The sequence below is a fragment of the Lytechinus variegatus genome, chromosome 1, assembly GCF_018143015.1.
Source record: "Lytechinus variegatus isolate NC3 chromosome 1, Lvar_3.0, whole genome shotgun sequence".
In the NCBI taxonomy this organism is placed as follows: Eukaryota; Metazoa; Echinodermata; class Echinoidea; order Temnopleuroida; family Toxopneustidae; genus Lytechinus; species Lytechinus variegatus.
In genome coordinates, this window is record NC_054740.1 from 93,683,765 (window position 1) to 93,703,903 (window position 20,139).

Consider the following 20,139-nt stretch of genomic DNA (forward strand, 5'->3'; position numbering starts at 1 on the left):
TCACTAGTAAGGGATTGGTAGTCAGGTCTCTGTTAGCTTTCGGGGAAAGATAGCTTCCATACATAGGGTTAGGGGGGGGGTTAGGGTTACTTTTCATTATTTAACGTCCAATCTGCACTAACTCAGTCACAGTCCAATTCACATCTTTTTATCATTCTATTCCTCTTCTTGTCTTTCTCCTTGCCACCCCTCCCCTCGTCAATCATTCTTCCTCTGTTTTAGTCACCCTTTCCCCATTTCATCTCTCATTTCCTAAACCAATACACACCTACACTCTCCTACCCCCATACAATTGTTAATCAACATCTAGAATTATTATATGACTTTCAAATACCATTTTTATATCTCCTTGTTATTTTATCATTGTATATGCATGTTTTATTTGAATAAAGCAGAGTTGCAATCAAGGCTAAAACCTCCAAGGCATTTCAAACTTTCGATATTATGGAACAATGAGCCAACAATGCTAAGGCGGCAGACATATGGCACACAGGGCAAAATGTATAAAAGGTGTGAGAGAGCAAAAATGTGTACATGTAAAACAAACTTCATTTTATGATATATATCATATATTTAGACATATTAAAACCTTTGTACATTCCATTGCAATAATTATTATTACCCCAGGGGGGGGGGTGGCAGTCAAATATATTGCTGTACCATGCGTGACCAAAAAAAAAACACGCGTTTAAAGGGGTGTCTTTTTTCAGTTTTGGACGCGGGCCGCACTTGCACTCGTAAAAGGAATAAAAACAAACGATTTTCAAGAAAAAGGGTGGTTTTGAAAGACTTATCAATTGTCAATCGCGGGGTCAAATGTATTTAGGTTTTTTTTTCTTTTCCAAAGTTTTTTTTTAAGACTAGCCAAACGTGTTAAGGGTATGTTTTTCCTGAAGCCTTTTCCCCGATGTCATATTCTGGCGACTTGTTTAGCGGCCAAATTGTGTATATAAACTATAAAGCCCGCGAAAAACTTGTTTAGGGGGTTATTTTGCACACAGAGAAAAAAACTCGTTTAGGGGTGTTTGGAAATGATTTGGTCACGCATGTGTACAGCAGTGTTTAGTGCCTTGATGCTCGACCTTGGCCTTACGGCGCCTTAAGGCCTACTTTTTCAAAGCCTTGGCCTTGAGAATTTTGAGCCTTGAAATTTCAAGGCATTTAGGCTTTTTCAAGGCATTATGTATTTTGTACTTTCATTTGTTTTTATGTAAGTAATTATGTTTTATTCTGTATATTTTGATGACACTATAATGGTCAATACTATAAGTCAGCAGTAGCAGTAGTAGGTGTGCTAGCAGTGCCGTTATTGTAATAAAATATAATACTATCCATACCTACCACACAAGACAAGCATCTAATATGCATTTGTATAACCCTCGCACACTGTTGGCTCACAAATCTGTCAGACATTATGGACCTGATGTTTGGAATTCGATACCTACTAGTATTAGGAATATATTATCAGTGCATTCCTTCAAAAATGCGGTAAAACGCATACTTGTCTCTAAGATGTAATTTCTTTAGCAAGACAAATCTTGTTGTACTCTACATTTTAAACTTAAGGATTGATATAATTTCAAGTATTATTACGCCTCATACACTCCTTGTAAATATTTGTAAATAGTTGTGGAACATAATAATTTGTTTATTTAGTTTTCTTTGTTTTGTTTTTCTTATTCTTTCCCTTCTTTGAGTAATCATTAGTTTTGACTTTTCAGTATTGTTTTTATATTTATGTATGCATTTCATATATTCAAAGGTCTGACAACAGCTCAAGCATCTGCTTATTTTGTCATACCACTGCATGTCTGCAGCAATTAACCTTGTTATAATCAGTTATGTTAATGTTATGTTAATCATCATAATTATACATTATTATTATGTAAAATTCAATGTAATCAATTTTGTGATGGTTACACTATGTAAATTATCATGACATGCAGAAACAAATAAATAAATATTAATAATAAATAATAATTATCACCATTATCAAGAATTATCATCACAAAGACAGCAGTGATGAAAAATAACATTATGTATTGGTTATGTGTTCAAGATAACCAAGTCTTTTTCAGAATATCATTCAGACTTGAAAAATTATTTTTGGCCAAAGAAAATAATACAAGGAAAATCCTAATGAGATAGAAATGAACCTTGTTATAAATCTTCAGAGTTAGCTATATGCTTAAAGTATGAAAATTGAATTATTCCTGTCATCAGAGCACTATAATTTTATATTACTATTATCTTTATTATTAATACTGTCATCATCATTACTCATGATTACAACACATTACCAAATGCTTGAGTGCCTAGGCAACTCGGCTAAAGCAGGGGTAATATCAGGGCCCGCTGGGAGAACAGTTTTCGGAACTGAAGTGGCTACCCTGGGTAAATATACCTATATCATTATTATTATAAATGATGCTTTTTTCCATCACTGCTGTGTCCTTTGTTATCTGTGATGATAATTCTTGATAATGGCGATAATTACAGTTGATGGCACTGCTAGTACATTTACTACTGCTGCTGCAGACTGGTAGTATTGACCATTACTGTCATTAAATATACAGAACGGAAATATTGATAATTACTAATATAAAAACAAATAAAAGTACAAAATGCCTTGAAATTTCAAGGCTCAAATCCTCAAGGCTTTGAAAAAGTAGGCCTTAAATCGCCTTAAGGACAAGGCAGAGCATCAAGGCACTACAACACTGAAATAAAGAGAACATTTAATCACCCTTTCTTTGTAAACAGTGCCCTGATCTTGTTATCATGTTTAAATATAATTGAATAAATAAATAAATTAAATTGAATATTGTATTGATACTGTAGTGTAAATCCAAGGATAGTAAGTCAGGTGTGTGGTATCATGTTACATCACACATTATACAAAAAAACTTTCAAAATTGAGTCAATTATTGTGATATAATGAGATGAGGCAAGGCCAACTCAACAGATGACGCCGGACACCATTTATTCATCTGTTGAGTTGGACTCGCCTCATCCCATTATGTTTAATATTCACAACTCAACAGTGATTGGTAATAGTAAACTTATTATCACACTATGTATATATATATATATATACATATATATTTATTTTAATCTCAACATACCAATTAGAATTGTAAGGAGAGTTAGAAGCATTGAAACTTAGAAATGTTTGGAAGTCAGAAACATAACTTTCATTGTAAGAATCAATTTATTATGCAATTCCATTGATAATATAGAACAATATATACATTTGCATTGCACATTTACATTCATCTGTACAGTATATAAAGAGATCATTAAATTAATTTAGGTCAATGAAAACATGCATACCATGCATAAATATGGTAAAATCTACGGTAAAGATCAATTTTCATTTAAATAGACATGTAATTCATTGATTTACCATATCAGGTATAAAATGAATACAAAATGCACAGTCATAACTAAAATATAATTTGAGTGTTCAACTAATTCAAAATTGACAAATTGTATACACACAATGAAAACATCTACCTTCGGAATCCGTAATCTGTTAACCAGAGGCGTATCTAGGAAAACAGCGCCCAGTGCAAGTATCAAATTTGAACTCCTAAGTGAAATCATGCCCTTCCAACATTAGAAAAAGGGATTGATAAAATGTGACCAATCTCAAAATTTATGCTTCATTTATTATCTGTAACATTGAACTGTAAGTTGTTTTTACTTAAATTTGCAGCCCTTTTTGTTGCACTTCTGTTTTTTTTGCATCCCTGAAATGAATGCCCATGCAGGGTATGTGCCTCCTTTTCCGATATATAGATACACCACTGCTATTAGATATTAGGCCTATCACATGAATAGAATATTATAAACACACAGGAATTTGCTATTTTTATAAAATGTATTCAGTTAAGGGTTACTGTTATGAAAGTTGAGGAACAAAAACTCTTACTAAGTATGCAAACAAAATTCAATTTTTAACCCTTTTGAAGTTTGATACCATTATTCATTTATTATCTATTTATTATTTTGTTTGCCATCACCTGTGCCTGGGAGGCGAAAAGCGAACTAAATCACTATGACCCACAAGTCTCTCCTGATATAAATGATTGGGGGGAATGCAGGTGGAAAACTACACTGGGGTTTCCCCTACTCTTATACTAATATTGCAGTAGGTTCTTAACATGCAAAGGTGGTGACTCTCCTCTACACTGGTTCTCCATCTAACGTCCTATCCAAGGGACAGAGTGTTTTCCCTTGCAACATAGCCTGCATGTATGAAACGGGGGAGAGACGTTTACACACAACGCACTGGCTTCAGTCATCCGCCCGGGGTGGACTCGAACCCACGATCTTTGGTTTGACGGGCAGAAGCATTACCAACTAAGCCAACTACACTCTCAATTGACTATTGCTAGTCAATGCAAGCTTTTACTTTAGAAAATTCATGTGAATACAATGTGGAGAGTGAAATCAAACATTTGTATACAGTTTGATTCTAAATGTATTTCAGTGCAAACATAAATATGAAAGATAAATTGCTGCATAACAAAGTTATGTCAATTAACACAAATAAGTCACCTGTCTACTAAATACTGTATGCCTGCTCTAGATAAACAGAACTAGAGAGAGAGAGAGGGAGGGAGAGAGAGAAAGAGGGAAAGGGGGTATTAATAGTTGCCACTCTCTTATTTGCCTTGGGTAAGCTCTGTGAACACATAAGTGTATTTCTGAATTCTACCTCGATTAGGAAAGATCAATAAAAATACTTGATTCAGATCTCTATAAAAAGAAAAAAAAAGAGGGCAACCTTTAAACTTACATGAAATTTGAAATGAAAGAAATTATGTATATAAAATTCAAACAGCCCGAAATGCAATTAACATTTAAAATTACTGGCGAATCTGGGGGGGGGGACGGCAAAGCCAGCCCATGCCCCCCCCTCCTCTTGGAGAGGCACAATTAAATTTTGTAAAGTAAAAATGCTGTTAAAACACAAGAGTGCCCCTCCCCTCTTTGAAAGTGAAGACTTGTTCTTGCTTGTCAATTTTTTTATGGACGAAATATCCTTCATTTCAGTTTAAAACCCTTTCATTTTTTTGCTAGCTTTCCCATTTTTCCTTGGTAAAATATGCCCCCCCCCCCAATTTGGAAAATCCAGGATCCGCCCCCGTTTCAAAATAAATGTCATATTGACAGTGATCCCAACAAAATATTAACCCTATCTAGGCCGGGGTATTTTTGGAGTTCCTATGGCCGGGGGGGGGGCCTCCCAGGCCCCCCCCTAAGATCTCGGCCGTCGACCGCGCGATCGCGCCGAAAATTGGCACGCGGGTTGCCTGGGGCATAATCTACAAGATTGTATAGTAATTTATTTCATGCGAATCGCTATTAAGTGATTATGCTAATTTATGCGTAATTAGTATGCAAAATCATACTTTTCCCTCTAACTCCCTAAATAAAGCTCTAAATGTACTAATTTTTGGTATAGACACTCTTTGTGGTGTCCTTAGCAAGTGTACATGAAAAAAATTGTGATATCAAATCATTTTCTTATGTATTATATTGTTTTTGCGATTTCTTATGTATTTCTTTGTTTTTTTTACCTTTTGTTTTTCATTGTTTTTTCAATGAAATTAGTTGGGGACTCTTCTGTGATCATAAAAAGCATAAAATGAATATATGTAGACTAGAAAAACTAAAAATAATCATACATTTATGAATTTTGGTTGAAAACACAATTTGCATTGACTTTGTACACGAAATCACGTTTTTGAGCAATTTTCGGTCTGACATGCACTTACATAATGTTGCGTAATTTTGGAACCACGTACCCGGGTGACGCAAAATTGGTCTCAAAAGTTGCGCAAGACTTGAAAGTAAAAAGTCAGCGAGCGGCGCGGTCAAAAAATTTTGCACGGCGAAAATATCGCGCGATTCGTTGAGGGGGGCCTCCGAGGCCCCCCCCCCCGGCCTAGATAGGGTTAAGAAATAATGCAAAAATAGAATAAAAACAAATACACATTGGAGCACCATGATTGAGAATAACCAATCTATACTAGCTATACAAACATTACACAAATTAAAATGGATAATTGACGATACTTTGACATTCAAATATCATGTCCTTTGATTCAATTGTAAAAGGAATGAAACAAAGGCTTTGATCTTAAAAGGTTATTTTTAGGATTTGTTCTCCCTCATGCAATGTCTGGTCATATAGATCTGGGCTGTATTATGAGGCCATTTTATCTTTAGAATATGCCATTTTACCCATAAATATTAAATTGCTATTCAGAGATCAACATTTATCACTCACATAAAATATATAATCTTGCGTATCTAAATGGTTAGATATCCATTGTGTATCTCAGAATACCACCCCTGTATCTATGATACAGTACATAATTATTATTATTATTTGTTTGGCGTCACCTGTGCCTGGGAGGCGAAAAGTGAACTGAATCACTATGACCCGCAGGTCTCTCCTCCCGATAATCCTAGCTTGGTCTTCTATGAAAGAATTGTACAAAAAAAATGTATTATGAATGGTATATAACTCCACTTATTATGAATGGTATATAACTCCACATTCTTTTTTAGTATAGATTTATCTTTAATGTCTTGTTACGTAAACAGGAAGTACAAACAGATTTTTATTACGAGCCCATCAATGTAAAACTTAGTATAACAAATCCTCAGGTAGGTGTAACAAATGGAATTCATTGTCTGAAGAATTTTGATCTTCCCAATCATTAGTAATCTTTACATGTCTAATAAATTCTTGAAATCAATTATTATGCTACCATAATTATATAGATGATATTTGCTCAAGCTAATTTGGTAATACAGTATGTCGTCGGCCTTATGCCAAAAGGGCCTTAACTGCTTTTGGCCATTCCGAGATAATGGCGTTTAAAGGTTTTGGCCTCTCTAATAATCAAAAGTTTGTGGTCGTTTTTTGCTTCTGAAGCCAATTTCGATAAACGTGTTAAGTTATTAAGTTTTACATGAAATGTGTTAAATTTATTATAAAATATTCAGAACCCCTAAAATCGGGTTAAGGCCCTTTTGGCATAAGGCCGACGATGTGATCTTAATATTAAGTATGACTTATTATATGATACAAGTAAATGGTAGGTAAGTAATTTGTGTATGTGAGTGTAAGAGAGAATAACAGTACATACATGGTTGCATCCGTTTGTATGTGTCTAATTAATGAGAGGAAGGCAGAGAGGGTTGAGCTTTAGGGTTATCTTCTGTCTATTCTGCATGTAAATATTATATAATGTAATCATGATTATAGTTTTTATGCATTTTAATCAAAAGGACCCAATTGTAAACCAGCTTTATAAATTTTTGTTCACTGTTAATCACATAAGGCTGATTTGATTACCCTGTATAAAGATGTGAAATAAATAATTAGATAAGCTATAAACCTACAGCCTGTCATTTGGTTTGTATGCAATTTAAATATATGTATCACAGAAACATGATATTGCCTATTCATCTGTGTGTAAAGGAAATTACATATAATGGTAATGGCCCCCATAATGAGATGGCACTTTTCTTTATTTATGAAATGTATGTATCGTTAGAAATTCAAATCGTACAGTAGTGAAGGTGATTATTTTTCTCCCTTTGTAAAACTGGTCAAATAAAAAAAAAAAAGACCGAAAAGAAATTTTTGGCAGAGATTAATTCAACAGAGATACCAGTGATAGTCCAGCCACTGTTATAAAAATATCATCAAAATACCCTAATCATACATGCTAAGTATTTCCATCTTTTAACATGTTCTCAGTGTCATCAAAGATGCTTTCCAGTGACAAGTACAAAATATTTTTGAAGAATTCCATTATATTTTTCAGTATATCTTAGACTTCATATGGAATATGAACCTAATCATACTTTTTGTTCACTTTTTTTGCTTTTTGTTTACTTTAACTTGTTAACTTCTAGTATTTCATCTGCTATGAATGTGCAGTTGAGTATAAACATACAGGAAAAATATTGTACAAAATTATCATTTGGATAAGGACGCTTTGTTAATGAATGAACTACATTTATGCTTACAAATGTGAAGATTTCGTCTTTATTCCTGTTCCATTCTGAACTATATTTCTTGTTTGTCTTTCTAAAACTTGATTCATGAGAATCTAGAAGTGAAATCTCTGATTACTAAGATGTATAAATATGCAATATTTGGTTTGTGTTTGTTTAGTTTTATCTATGAATAGGCTTATGAGCTGATTTTCCCTAATAGTGCTGATGTTTAGTAAATAACAATACAATAATACTACTTTGAAAACAAAGCATTTCAATGCTAACAATTATCTCATGCCTAAAATATATATATAGTAATGAACACAGATACTGGTTAAGATACAAAAGAACTTAATACAAAATGTCACTTGATGGGATAATATCCGCACCATATTACTATTGAATAAAAAGAAAACAAAACAAATTTTACATCAAAATTCAAGGTTTCACATTTCATAGCAATACATGTATATCATTAACAATTGCATTTGAGTAGCAGCCAAGTAACATGAATACAAATAAATATATTAAAAGATGAATAATCTTTAAAAACTTAGAGCCATGATACTAATATGAAAAAGATGTGAGATGCAATTCAATCCACGTGCATACAAATATATATATATATATATATATATATACTTCCAACTTATATAAATAAAATTCATCTAACAACGAAAAAGAAAACTTTCCTTTTCACTGAAATTTAAAAAATGAGGGATATCTTTTTTTGAGTGAAATTCAATTCAATAAAACTTCTCAATAAGTTCAACAAAATGGCAATATATTCCATATAGGAGGCAAAACATTTTACTAAAACTAATTTACATACAGAGAAATGACAAAGCTTTGGAGGTGTTATGACCATAATGAAAAACAAAATATAAAGGACTTACTAATATTACATGTATTGTTACAAATTGCATATTTCATCATGTTCTACATCATTTTAAAGGAGCCTGATCCTAGGAAGTCTACTCCCTCTTATGTCGACAATATTTAGGTTCAGTGTTTTTTTTTTCACTGGAAGATTTAAACATTGATGATTAGATTGTAAAGTAGCCCCATGTCAATACACTGAAGAGTTAGCTAACTTAAGTTTGGATTCTTATAAATGGTTAACGATCCGTCCCCAAGTTGTGGGGGTCCCCACTCATTTTGAGTCATGTGAACATGATAATAACTAGAAATTTGACGTGTCCAACACAGATTCAATTTGAACTTAATATTGTGCAGAAAACAATATGCATATAAATAATGAACAAATTTAGACCTTTGAATGAACTTGCATGAGCTGTGACCTTTGACCTACAGACTCCAAATTTCACTTAGCATGTATTTTGGTGTCATCTACCTACACACCAAAAATTTTAAAATCAATTGAATATTTCATAAGTTAACATGTGGAAACCAACTTGCATATTTTAATGAGCTGTGACCTTTGACCTGCGGACTCCAAATTCGAACTTAGCCTGTATTTTGGTGTCATCTACACACAATTTTTTTTAATCCATGAAATATTTTTCGAGTTATTGCGCGGAAGCCAAGTGGGGGGGGGGCGGACAGGGGCAATGCTTAATGCCCCCTCCGGACTTCGTCTGCAGGGGCATAAAAAAACTCAAAAAGTTAACATGACCTCTACTTTGACGTAGTATTACTGGGGTCATTGAAATACTTGCAATAAGTGATTTGATCATGATTGAGTGGGAAAAGGTAGGGGTAAATCTAAAACATCAGTTATAATGCCGATTGTCAAGGTTTAGGGGTGAGCTCTCAGAAATCGTAATTATGAATACAAATTATGTATCATTTTGGGGTAGATGGCAGCTAAAACTCATCAATTATATTTCATAATCTTGTGGTGAATAGTACTTTATATGATATTTCAAGCTGGATATCCCGCTAGTCGTTATCATGTTTGCCAATGCAATTTATCAGTGTTTTGTCGATATTTCCATTTCCACTCATATTGTATGAATTATACGACCCTTAATCCTATACTTGCACCAAAAAATGCCAGTTGGCTACCTCTGCTGTGATCAGTATAATTATTACAGCAGAGGTGATTGGTTTGCATGGGGTACATGAATTATATGAAAGATTGTATGAAAAATACACCCAAATAAATAAAATGAAATTCAGATTTTCAAATATGCATTACAGAGACATTTTGTCTAAAGTTGCTTTCTGTGACTCACAAATTAAAATATTCATAATTGTATCACTTCAATTTTAAACAATCAGAAATATACAAGGAATCAAGAGAGTACTGTATCATGCTTTTTTTCAAAAGGGAGGGGGTTGATTCTCAAATAGGATAATACAGGCCTGGATAATATCACGAGGTAGTATCACCTTCGTATTATCCTGTAGGAACCTGAGTAAATGCAATAATATGTATTAAATGTAAATGTACATAAGTTTATCGTTTGAACGTTCATATTATACAAAGGCAATATATCTTATCCCCATTGAAAGAATGACTGTTGAGAAAGCAAGTTTGCCACATCAAAATGTGTATAAGTACACAGTGCCCCTCTTTAAACATAATTTGGAAAAAAGTATCAACTGTAGAAAAATGATGCAATGTACAAAAACTTGAGTTTTAGTATGTCAATCTTTTGACATTACTGTAGTAGTTTTCTGACAATGTATATTTGCTTTTGATTGAGAAAGGTCACACCGATATTGTAGAAGAATATGTTCATACAACACAAAATGTTGAAGGAATAGATTACATTAACATTCATTCTAATAATCTCAGGCACATGCATGTAGTGCTCAAGGAACCTTTCTGAAATTGCTCTAACCCTCAAAAGATCAGCAATTTTGAATGCATAATAAATTTACAATAAATTAATAAATAAATTTCATTTAATTCTATTTTTAATAAAAACCATTTCAGTTAAAGCACCGTGACCTTTAATCAAACATAATATAACATTCATAGGGCTTTATACTATCATTTGACCATGGGCTAGTAGCATAAAGCAATTGATCATAAGGCTGATTTATATGACTAATCATACACACTAATCAATGTAATCAATTATTGAAATCAGCCAAACAATCAATCGCTATATCTTCATGTTATGGGGCCCTATTCTCAATGCATGCATTATATTACAGCAATCAATGCACAAATTCTGCATAAACCCTGGTTTAAATGGATATAAAACCATTCTAGAAATTCAGGTCTTTGAATGTCTCTTGAACAATAACAATGGTAATATCCTGATTTGACATCTCTATGTGCTTTACATAATATTACCCCGGTCACCGGATCCTGACATGCATCATATCAAAATCCAGAATTACATGTGGGTCTTATAGTTTGTTTGCTGATGTTTGTACTTTCTTATATTTGGAGACTGTGAAGATGGGGAAAAGAAAATAAGCACTTTCTTTGAGCCAAAATTTAAATTGTAGCTGGTCTTGGTCTTTTTCCTAGTGACATGGAGCATCCAAGACTGAAGTTCCTAGACTGAATTGCTAGGCATACTACATTACGCTTTTACATCCTACCGGGTACCAATTCAACAACTGGGTGAAGAGTGGCAAAGTGTTGATGCCTTGCCATAAGATGCTAGGCCCAGTGGGATTTGAAATCACGACCCTATGATTACAAGAAAAGAGTTCGAACCACTACACCACTTCTTTGACAGGGTTGGGGGAGCTCGGAGAGTGACTTTTGGTTCTCATTAGAACCAACAACTTTCATTGCATGGAGAGCTAATGAAGCTCTAATGTTCATACTCATTGATTTCCTTAGAACAGATGCTCCGTTCTCACTCCAAACAGATATATCATAACATAGTTTTATACAATTTAACATCATTTTTTGGTATTAAACACTTACCAGAATTGAAACCAAAAGAAACAAGGACAGAAAAAAAATCAAGGTATGTGTACTATGATATTCAGATTAGCTATCTGATTGCAGCAATCCCCTACCAATCAAGATTGGTGATCAATCACTATGTGGCAATCATTAATCAGGATCAATGTTATACTTTACTCTTAACACCGACCCAAGATACACTCAGAAATGTTCTTTCATATTTGCTACTTATAACAAATATTTCTGTTATGGAGCCCTCTAATGAACCTACCCAGGTGAAGAATGGCCTCCAAATCAGTTCATAATATCAGAAATGATTTCATGTATTCCCTGAAACACTAGGTTGGACATTATACCAGATGTACAAGAAGGGCGTAACTAGGGCTGCTGAATCAAGAGTGTTCCAGTGTTACACTATGGCATGTTTACACTTCAGGGGCTTGGGAAACTTAAAACGTTGTATCAAAACCAATCATTTATGATTGTCATCAACATCACATCCATGAATTACACATCAATGCAGAAAAGGAATTTCCACAAGTCTGTCATGGCATCCGGAAGATTCATCTTTGAATTATGTCTTTGACAAGGTCTTGGATATGGCAAGCAGGTTGACATCATGTGATATCTTTATCTGTGCATTCTCTCTAGATACCACACTTCAAGCCTCACTTTTTCTTGACGTCAACGAAGCCCCCTATGCCTGTTAAACAAAGGATAGAAATGAAAGAGATAACACATATTATCAATTTAATACTGGATATTTAACAATTTTTAAGAAGACAGCGCAGAACTTTATCTGGCAACACATGTGTGAACTTCCTTGAGTGGTGATGAAACAGTATCAACTAAAATAGAATCTTTTGTCAAAGTGAACATTAATTTTAAATTCAAATTCTTGATTAATGTACATGTATTGTCACAGGTAGTATGATGTACTATACAGATTGTATATATGTACATGTGTAGATTGTAATCAAACATTCCATAGCAGTTCACCTACATGTAGTCAACACATTTTTTTTTATATCCAGCAGCTCTATCAGACTACCTGCCTAATTCACCTCTTTCTTTTCTTGAAACCAATTACAATTATTGGCCAATCATTAATTACATGTAGTTACCTATATTGTAATCCACTATCAGACATCAGGCGTCTTTCAATACATTACAGTCAAGTACAAACTATAAAATCTGATCGTCCAATACCCCTTCCATTGTAGCTATGAATCTAATATACCGCTTTTTTATCTTTATTTTTGTCAGAAATGGTAAAACATGATTCCAAAGTATGAGTTTCAAAACTTAGACCTTCCTTGAGCAATTGTCACAATCATTAACATAAATTCCACATCCGGATCTCTTCCATTGTTGACCATTCTTTCATGCATTTTCTTCTGGATTATTCACTTCTCCCCCCCCCCCAAAAAAAATAATAATAATAACAATATTGATCTGAATAAACAGAGAATTATCAAACTAGCATCAAAATTAGATGTACTAAAGTTACTTCAAAGTCCCGCTTAGACATGCAGTTAATACAGGTGAATAAGAGAGCAATGAATGACAGTCCTCGTAATAGATAAAATGGCAATTCCAAATCTTTAATGAAAAGTCAAACAATATCGGGATAAGAAATCAAACACTCCTGTGATAAGAAATGAAGCATTCCATTCAATTTTTAATGGAAAAATTGTGCTTCATGTCCCTTTTTTGTCTATTTTATCATACTCTTTTTGCGGTGGGCTTGAAAGGTTTGTTCTTTTCATGGTCATTATTTTGCTGTGTTTTTTATATGTTTTTATCTCCCCCCCCCCCCCCACTTTATGTCCAACTTCACAGATTTGTCACATCCCTGAATATATCTTTGTATATAAATTGTACTAGTTATTTTCATCCTTCAATTTATCTTGCAAAATCAGTGAAATTGAGAATCCTCTTCACCCTACTTTACATTATTCCATCACTATCAGAACCACCACCACCACTACTACCACTATAATTTCTACTAATATAGTAATACTTCATTTCATCACTTCTGCAAGATTCAACAGATAGGGTCGGCCATTTTTTCCAATTACTGCATATTGGCCTACATGATGGTGTATTTCCTGTGTTTGTTGTGTCATCCTCTAGTTATTTCTTTAATAAGAAAACACATGCAATGGAGGAGAGTAACACCAGAGACACATTGAAAATAGAAGTTTGTTTCAGTCTAAATACTTACCTTGCATCTCTGTGGAGATATATTGATAAAGATCACATCAGCAAGGCAGCAGATAGAGACATGCAGTCATCATGCATAGAAACACAGCAAATATATGTATAGATATAAGAGGGAGGGCCATTGGGAGGAAGAGAAAGGTACAGACAAGAAAGAGATGGGGGAGACAGATGATTGAATACAAAAGAGGGAATAGTAATGCCAAGAGGTAAAATAGAATGAAAGGATGATTCAGATGAAAATGTGGAAGAAAAGAAAACAGTGAAGGGGGACAAAAGAATAAAGTCAAGTAACCATGCAATAATCCATGCTAGCATTCCATAGTTGTAATGACATCAGTAAAATTTGATAATAATCCATGCTAGCATTCCATAGTTGTAATGACATCAGTAAAATTTGATGTTAATGCATAAACAAAAGCACTACTAAAATATAAACTAAAGGCCCTGAATGCTCCCCAAAGGATTAATACAAACTAAAATAAATTTACTATGCAACTGAATAACGTGAAAACTGGGGGGAAAGAACAGGAAGAAAATCAAGATATAAATAAAAGAAATGAATACTGAGGATTTAAACAGAGTGGATGCAACTTATATCAACTCTTGGCTTATTCATTAGAGAATGAATAAATAATAATAAAAAAAAAATATTTCATTTCTATTTCTTGTGCTACTCTGCTTATTCACAAAAAAAATAGTTTTTTAAAGACTAAAAAGTAAAATCCTAAAATTCTCCATCAGTACATACTAGGAAATAAGTGATGGACTGATAATAATAATAATAATAATAAAAAGAAAACATTCCCCATATATTTTCAGAAAGAGGCTAAATAAATTTTATTTTCCTTGTTAGCACATTATTTACTTACACAAGCATACATGTAAATATAGATAAAGACCACAAAAAACAACCAGTACAAATGTACATGTACAGTGTCCACTATATTAAAAGGAAACTGATTTCACAAACACATTTACAAACACTAACGAGTACAGGGGTGGATCCAGCCTTCGCCAATAGGGGGGCCCCGGAATTTTTTTTCAGCGATATTTTCCCCGATCGGCCACTCGAATATGATATCTGCCGGGATTTTCGGTTTCTTTAAAGGGGTAGTCCTATTAGTCACTTCTTAGCTTTATTCTTATGAATAAACATAAATATATAATACCTAATCATTATTTATATAATGTGAGCGCAAAGCGCGAGCTATTTTTTGGGGGAATCTTATGTACTTTTTTCTAAAAGTTTTGAACATTCTGGGCAATCCTTAAAAAAGATGTGTATGCAAGTGAATTATTACGAACGTGAAGCGCGAGCAAATATGAACTGATGGAAAAGGTACTGTTAAGGACTTGCTTGCAGTTAGCCATGAAGACGTTACATATTTTTAAAAAATCAAATAATGCGAGCGCGAAGCGCGAGCTGAAATTTTTTGACATGTTTACCTAAGGAATGGAAATTCTAAGCACTTTTGTAACTTAACAGAATAGGTATATACATGTAACTGTAAATGATTGGTGCGAGCGCGAAGCGTGAGCAAAAAATTTTGTGATTTAGACCTACTGAACGAGACACTCTATTCAAGTTTTGTAAATCATGAAAAGGATGAGGAAGTGGGGATCTTCCTTACATTAATAATGCGAGCGCAGAGCGCGAGCGGAAAATTTTTATATACGTTTTGAGCTGATCGAAAACGTATTTGTTATGGACTGCTTGAACTTTATAGCCATGAAGACGTTACATATTTCAACATTCAAATATTGCGAGCGCGAAGCGCGAGCTGAAAATTTTTGACATTTCTACCTGAATAATGGAAATTTTAAGCACTTTTTGTAATCGTGGAAAGGATAAGACAAAAACTGAACATTATTGATGCGAGCGCGAGCGGAAAAATTCTTGACACTCTATTCATGTTTTGTAAATCATGAAAAGGTAGAGCTATTGGAAATTTTCATACATTAATAATGCGAGCACAAAGCGCGAGCAGACAATTTTTTTATATTGTTATCTAAAACTGGATAATTATTTAAATGGAGAACAAGCTGCGTATCTGAATAAACGTGTGTTTGAGATATCGACCTAGAATTTGGGTACTCTACCTTTTTTACCATGAAAATCAATAAAGCGAGCGCAAAGCGCGAGCTAAAAATATATGATATTCAGATCTGAAAAGGGGTCACTTTAAGCTCTGTATTGCAAGCACTTTGTGGAAAATTGTGAGGTGAAAAAGGATAACAGTTAAAACAGAGCTGATATTTTCAATTATTGTTACTTTGAGTTTTGACATAGGACCGGGATATTCTATAAGGACATTATGTCATCATAAGCATTCCTAAGCATGAGAGCGCAAAATCTATTAATATTATGGCCTGAAAACTGGACATTTAAAGCACTTTTGTAATTATGCATAAGGTGCATGAGTTTAAAATCTATCAATGCGAGCGCAAATCGCGAGCAGAAATTTATGATTAATTGTCATCAAATGGTGATTTTAAGTAGTTTGTTTTAGAATTAATATTGAGATATACATAACTCACTAATCAAAATGCAAGCGTGCAGCGCTAGCTGATACGTTTTGACAATCTGACCTAAATAGGGATATTTTGAGAACTTCATGGAATACAGGAAAATAATAGGTAACTGACAAATCAAATTTTGTGAGCGCGCAGCGCAAGCAGAAATTGGTAATATTCAGACCATAAAACACAAATTTTTACACTTCTAAAAAATCAATTTGTAAATAAAACAAAATAATGAAAGTTCAATTTCCCAGCTGAAATATGTTTTGTATATTGACTTCAGAATTTGATATTTTAAGGTCCATATTGAGCAAGATATCACCTAAAAGGCAATGCGAGCGCAAAGGGCGAGCGAAAATGTTATATCCCGACATGAAAGATTAAAAAAAAAATTAATTTCCAAGTCTTCCCCTTATCTTATTTTATTCATTCATCTTCCTTCTCTTATGCTTGCCTTCCTTCTTTTCTCCTCTCTTTTCCCTTTTTCTTTTTTCCTTTCTTTTCCCCCTTTTTTCTTTTTTTTGCTCCGCCAATAGGGGGGGGGGGGGGCCCGGGCCCCCCTGGATCCGCCTATGGAGTAGTAAATACATGTAGTTTTATCAAATGAAAATGAAAATTAGTGTAAGTTAGAATATGAAACTTATCTAACATTAATCAAAATGTGAACCAAAACACTTCAAGTAAATTAGTACAGTGTAAACAATTGATGGTTGAATACCAGTACCCGGTATATATTATGTGACCTACATGTACACAAGAAAACTCAATTTTGCAGACAATATTCTACACCCTACTGGTTTGCCCAATTCATGTAATACCTAAATTCTAGCTATTACACTTCTATCGCTGGTCTCATCGATAATTGCTTGATTTTTGTCGCTTAGCGATATCGATTTCTCTCGTAATCGATAATACCCGCTATTATGTAGGGACATGACAGTGATTTTCCAAGATTTCACGGAATCAGCCTTTTGAAAGTGGTTTTTCAAACGGAGAATCACAGAAAATGTACTTTTCCTCAAAACACACAGAACAGCAAGAGAAATTACTCCAAAATCTCAACAAAATATGAATATTTACTAGCCACAAAACACGATCTCACCCCCTCTTCGCTATAATCATGACAATCCAAACATTGTGACTGCACTCGACTCCATTCGATCGAATCAAAAACATCTACAAGCGTATTAAAGCTCAATTTTAGCGAAGTACCAACTATAAACGTAGAAGGCAGCATATGGCCGTGTGTTGCTGCCCACTACGTTCGAAGATGTACAGCACGGATAGGCGAAAGACATTGACTGCTCAAAACGATGTCCAAAAAGCCCTAAAATTATCAATAAAACTTCATCCAACCCTAAAATAATGCTAATAACGCGACAGGTGAGGATGGATTTACGCTGTTTGTTACAAGATGTAAACGTTAATACATCAGATGAACACGTATGTTAAAGCATTCTTGGTACAGTGGCAGATACAAGAGTATGTGACATCGCTATAATGCATAAAAATGCATATTGTTACATGTATGTTTATTTGGCGATAGTTATTGATATCGGTAAGATAGTTTTAGCAATATATTGACAGAGAATTTTCTTGATGATAACAGCACCAGTTTCTTTAAAAGCCATAGGTATTATGTAGATCATCTGGCTGGCTACCTGGGGCTCTTTACAAATTACATCTGACTGAAGAATGGTGATCATTTCTTGTACTATATGATAGATGTACAGTGTTACTAACTAACTAACATGTTATATTAGTGCATAAGGTCACATGTAACTTTCAAATGAGCAAGTTTATCAAACAAAACTTCTTGTAACGGAAACCTTAATTCATTCATGTACATGAAAAAAGCACTTTCTATATACTTTCAATAACTCCTAAGAATTTGGGCTAATTATAAAAGAGACACAAAAAGGGATAATATGCAAGAAACACGTAAAAAAAAAAACACACACAACAAACAACGGGGCATGGGGCCATACATTAAACAAACAAAATATCACTGAAAAATGTAAACTAAGCAAACCAAACAAAAAATTCAACATACATGTATCTTTTGTCCGAGTGAACCCTCACAAATTTTTAACACAGAAATACACAGAAAAACATAACTCTGTTCACACTGACATTCTAAAACCCTTACTACTTACACATAGATTGGTTCCAATTGCATTGTTGCAGGTGGCTTTTGTGCATGTGAGTTGTAGGCAGTGTATGAAGAATCAAAACCACCGATAAAATCAACTACAAAACAAGAAAACAAAAAATGAAAAGAAAGGAACAAAAATAAAAATAGGCAAAGAAGAATGCTATAAAACGTATAATAACAAATGTTGAAAAATCATAAAACATAATTTGAAGATAAAGAAAATAATAAAAATCATATTGGAGGATACATGAAAGTGAGATAATGAAATGGTCCAGAAAGAAAAGTGATGATAAATTACAAACTATCTGAGTAATCTAGGATTTGTGTGTAAAATGACTCACAATAAACTTACAAATTAATTTAAATTAAGAAAATTACAAATATGTACATGTACAGTATCAGAAAAGACAACAGACAATACCCAATGTATCTACATGTACTCCATACTATAGAATGATTTTTTCATCTACATGTAATCCACAAAAAGATTAATAAATCTACAGCCCCCCCCCCTCCTCATTCACAGTACACACATGGCCATCTGTAAACACATACACATGTACATGTATCTATTCAAACACAATTTTTCTATCAAAAGTTTGTAATGTCAAATAGGAAATGTGAAAAATTAACATGGTTTTATTTTAGGAGCTCTTGGTTGCTACAATAATGTAATGCCTACATCTACAGTATTGTACATCTACCGTAGAATGCTGATGTAGCATGTGTTCAATGTTGATTTTCCAATTTAAACAATATGAATAAACACAAAACACAATTACAACACACAGAACACAAAAACAATCAATGGTGCACCATTAACTTTCAAACATTTAAAGGTGACATGTACGTTACTCAAATGTTCCCTCTCAAAAACTACACATAACATCAATGGAGCTTTAGTGAGCAGTTTGATTCATCACAAGAAATGTCAACTCTAGCATGAGCTTCCACTGCGAGAGCACAATTTAAGGTTGAAAACTTAGTTGTGTTCAGTGTCACCTTTCATCAATTTTCTGAAGTTCGTAAAATTTGGTGGATTCACATAAATGGTGCGCCATCTATCAGTTGCAGAAAACAGTCAAAATCGTTTAATCTTGTGGTCGACATCGTAGGCAGCACACGGTGCTAGTATACATGTACTATGCTTCAAAAATTAATGCACCAAAACTGGTCTAAATTTCAAAAAGAAATATGCAGGCAAATTTCTCTCTCATCTCCTGGACCCAATTGAACAGCATATCTGGTTGAGTAGTATCGGCCAGCAATGGATAATCACATGCATGCACACACTTTTGTAATATTACTAGCACGCTCAACAGATGTCAACTTTTCCCAATGATGCATTGCAAATTTTGGCCTCTCCGCT

The 20,139-nt window shown here is 33.8% G+C and overlaps 1 protein-coding gene across 2 annotated transcripts in view; it reads right to left on the bottom strand.

Moving 5' to 3' along the window:
• Nucleotides 1–8,768: 8,768 nt before the first annotated feature.
• The window catches only part of LOC121428936 (sodium/potassium-transporting ATPase subunit beta-1-interacting protein 1-like), a 28,655-nt gene continuing 17,284 nt past the window's right edge, over nucleotides 8,769–20,139 (bottom strand). Inside the window, exons 6-8 of one of the 2 annotated variants that reach the window (XM_041625832.1) lie at nucleotides 18,772–18,865; nucleotides 14,097–14,105; nucleotides 8,769–12,572 (exon numbers count right to left, since the gene is read on the bottom strand). In XM_041625832.1, coding sequence (XP_041481766.1) covers nucleotides 12,554–12,572; nucleotides 14,097–14,105; nucleotides 18,772–18,865 — 122 coding nt within the window. In that variant the 3' untranslated portion in view covers nucleotides 8,769–12,553. The remainder of the gene's footprint in view (nucleotides 12,573–14,096; nucleotides 14,106–18,771; nucleotides 18,866–20,139) is intronic. The other variant, XM_041625840.1, reaches the window with a different exon arrangement.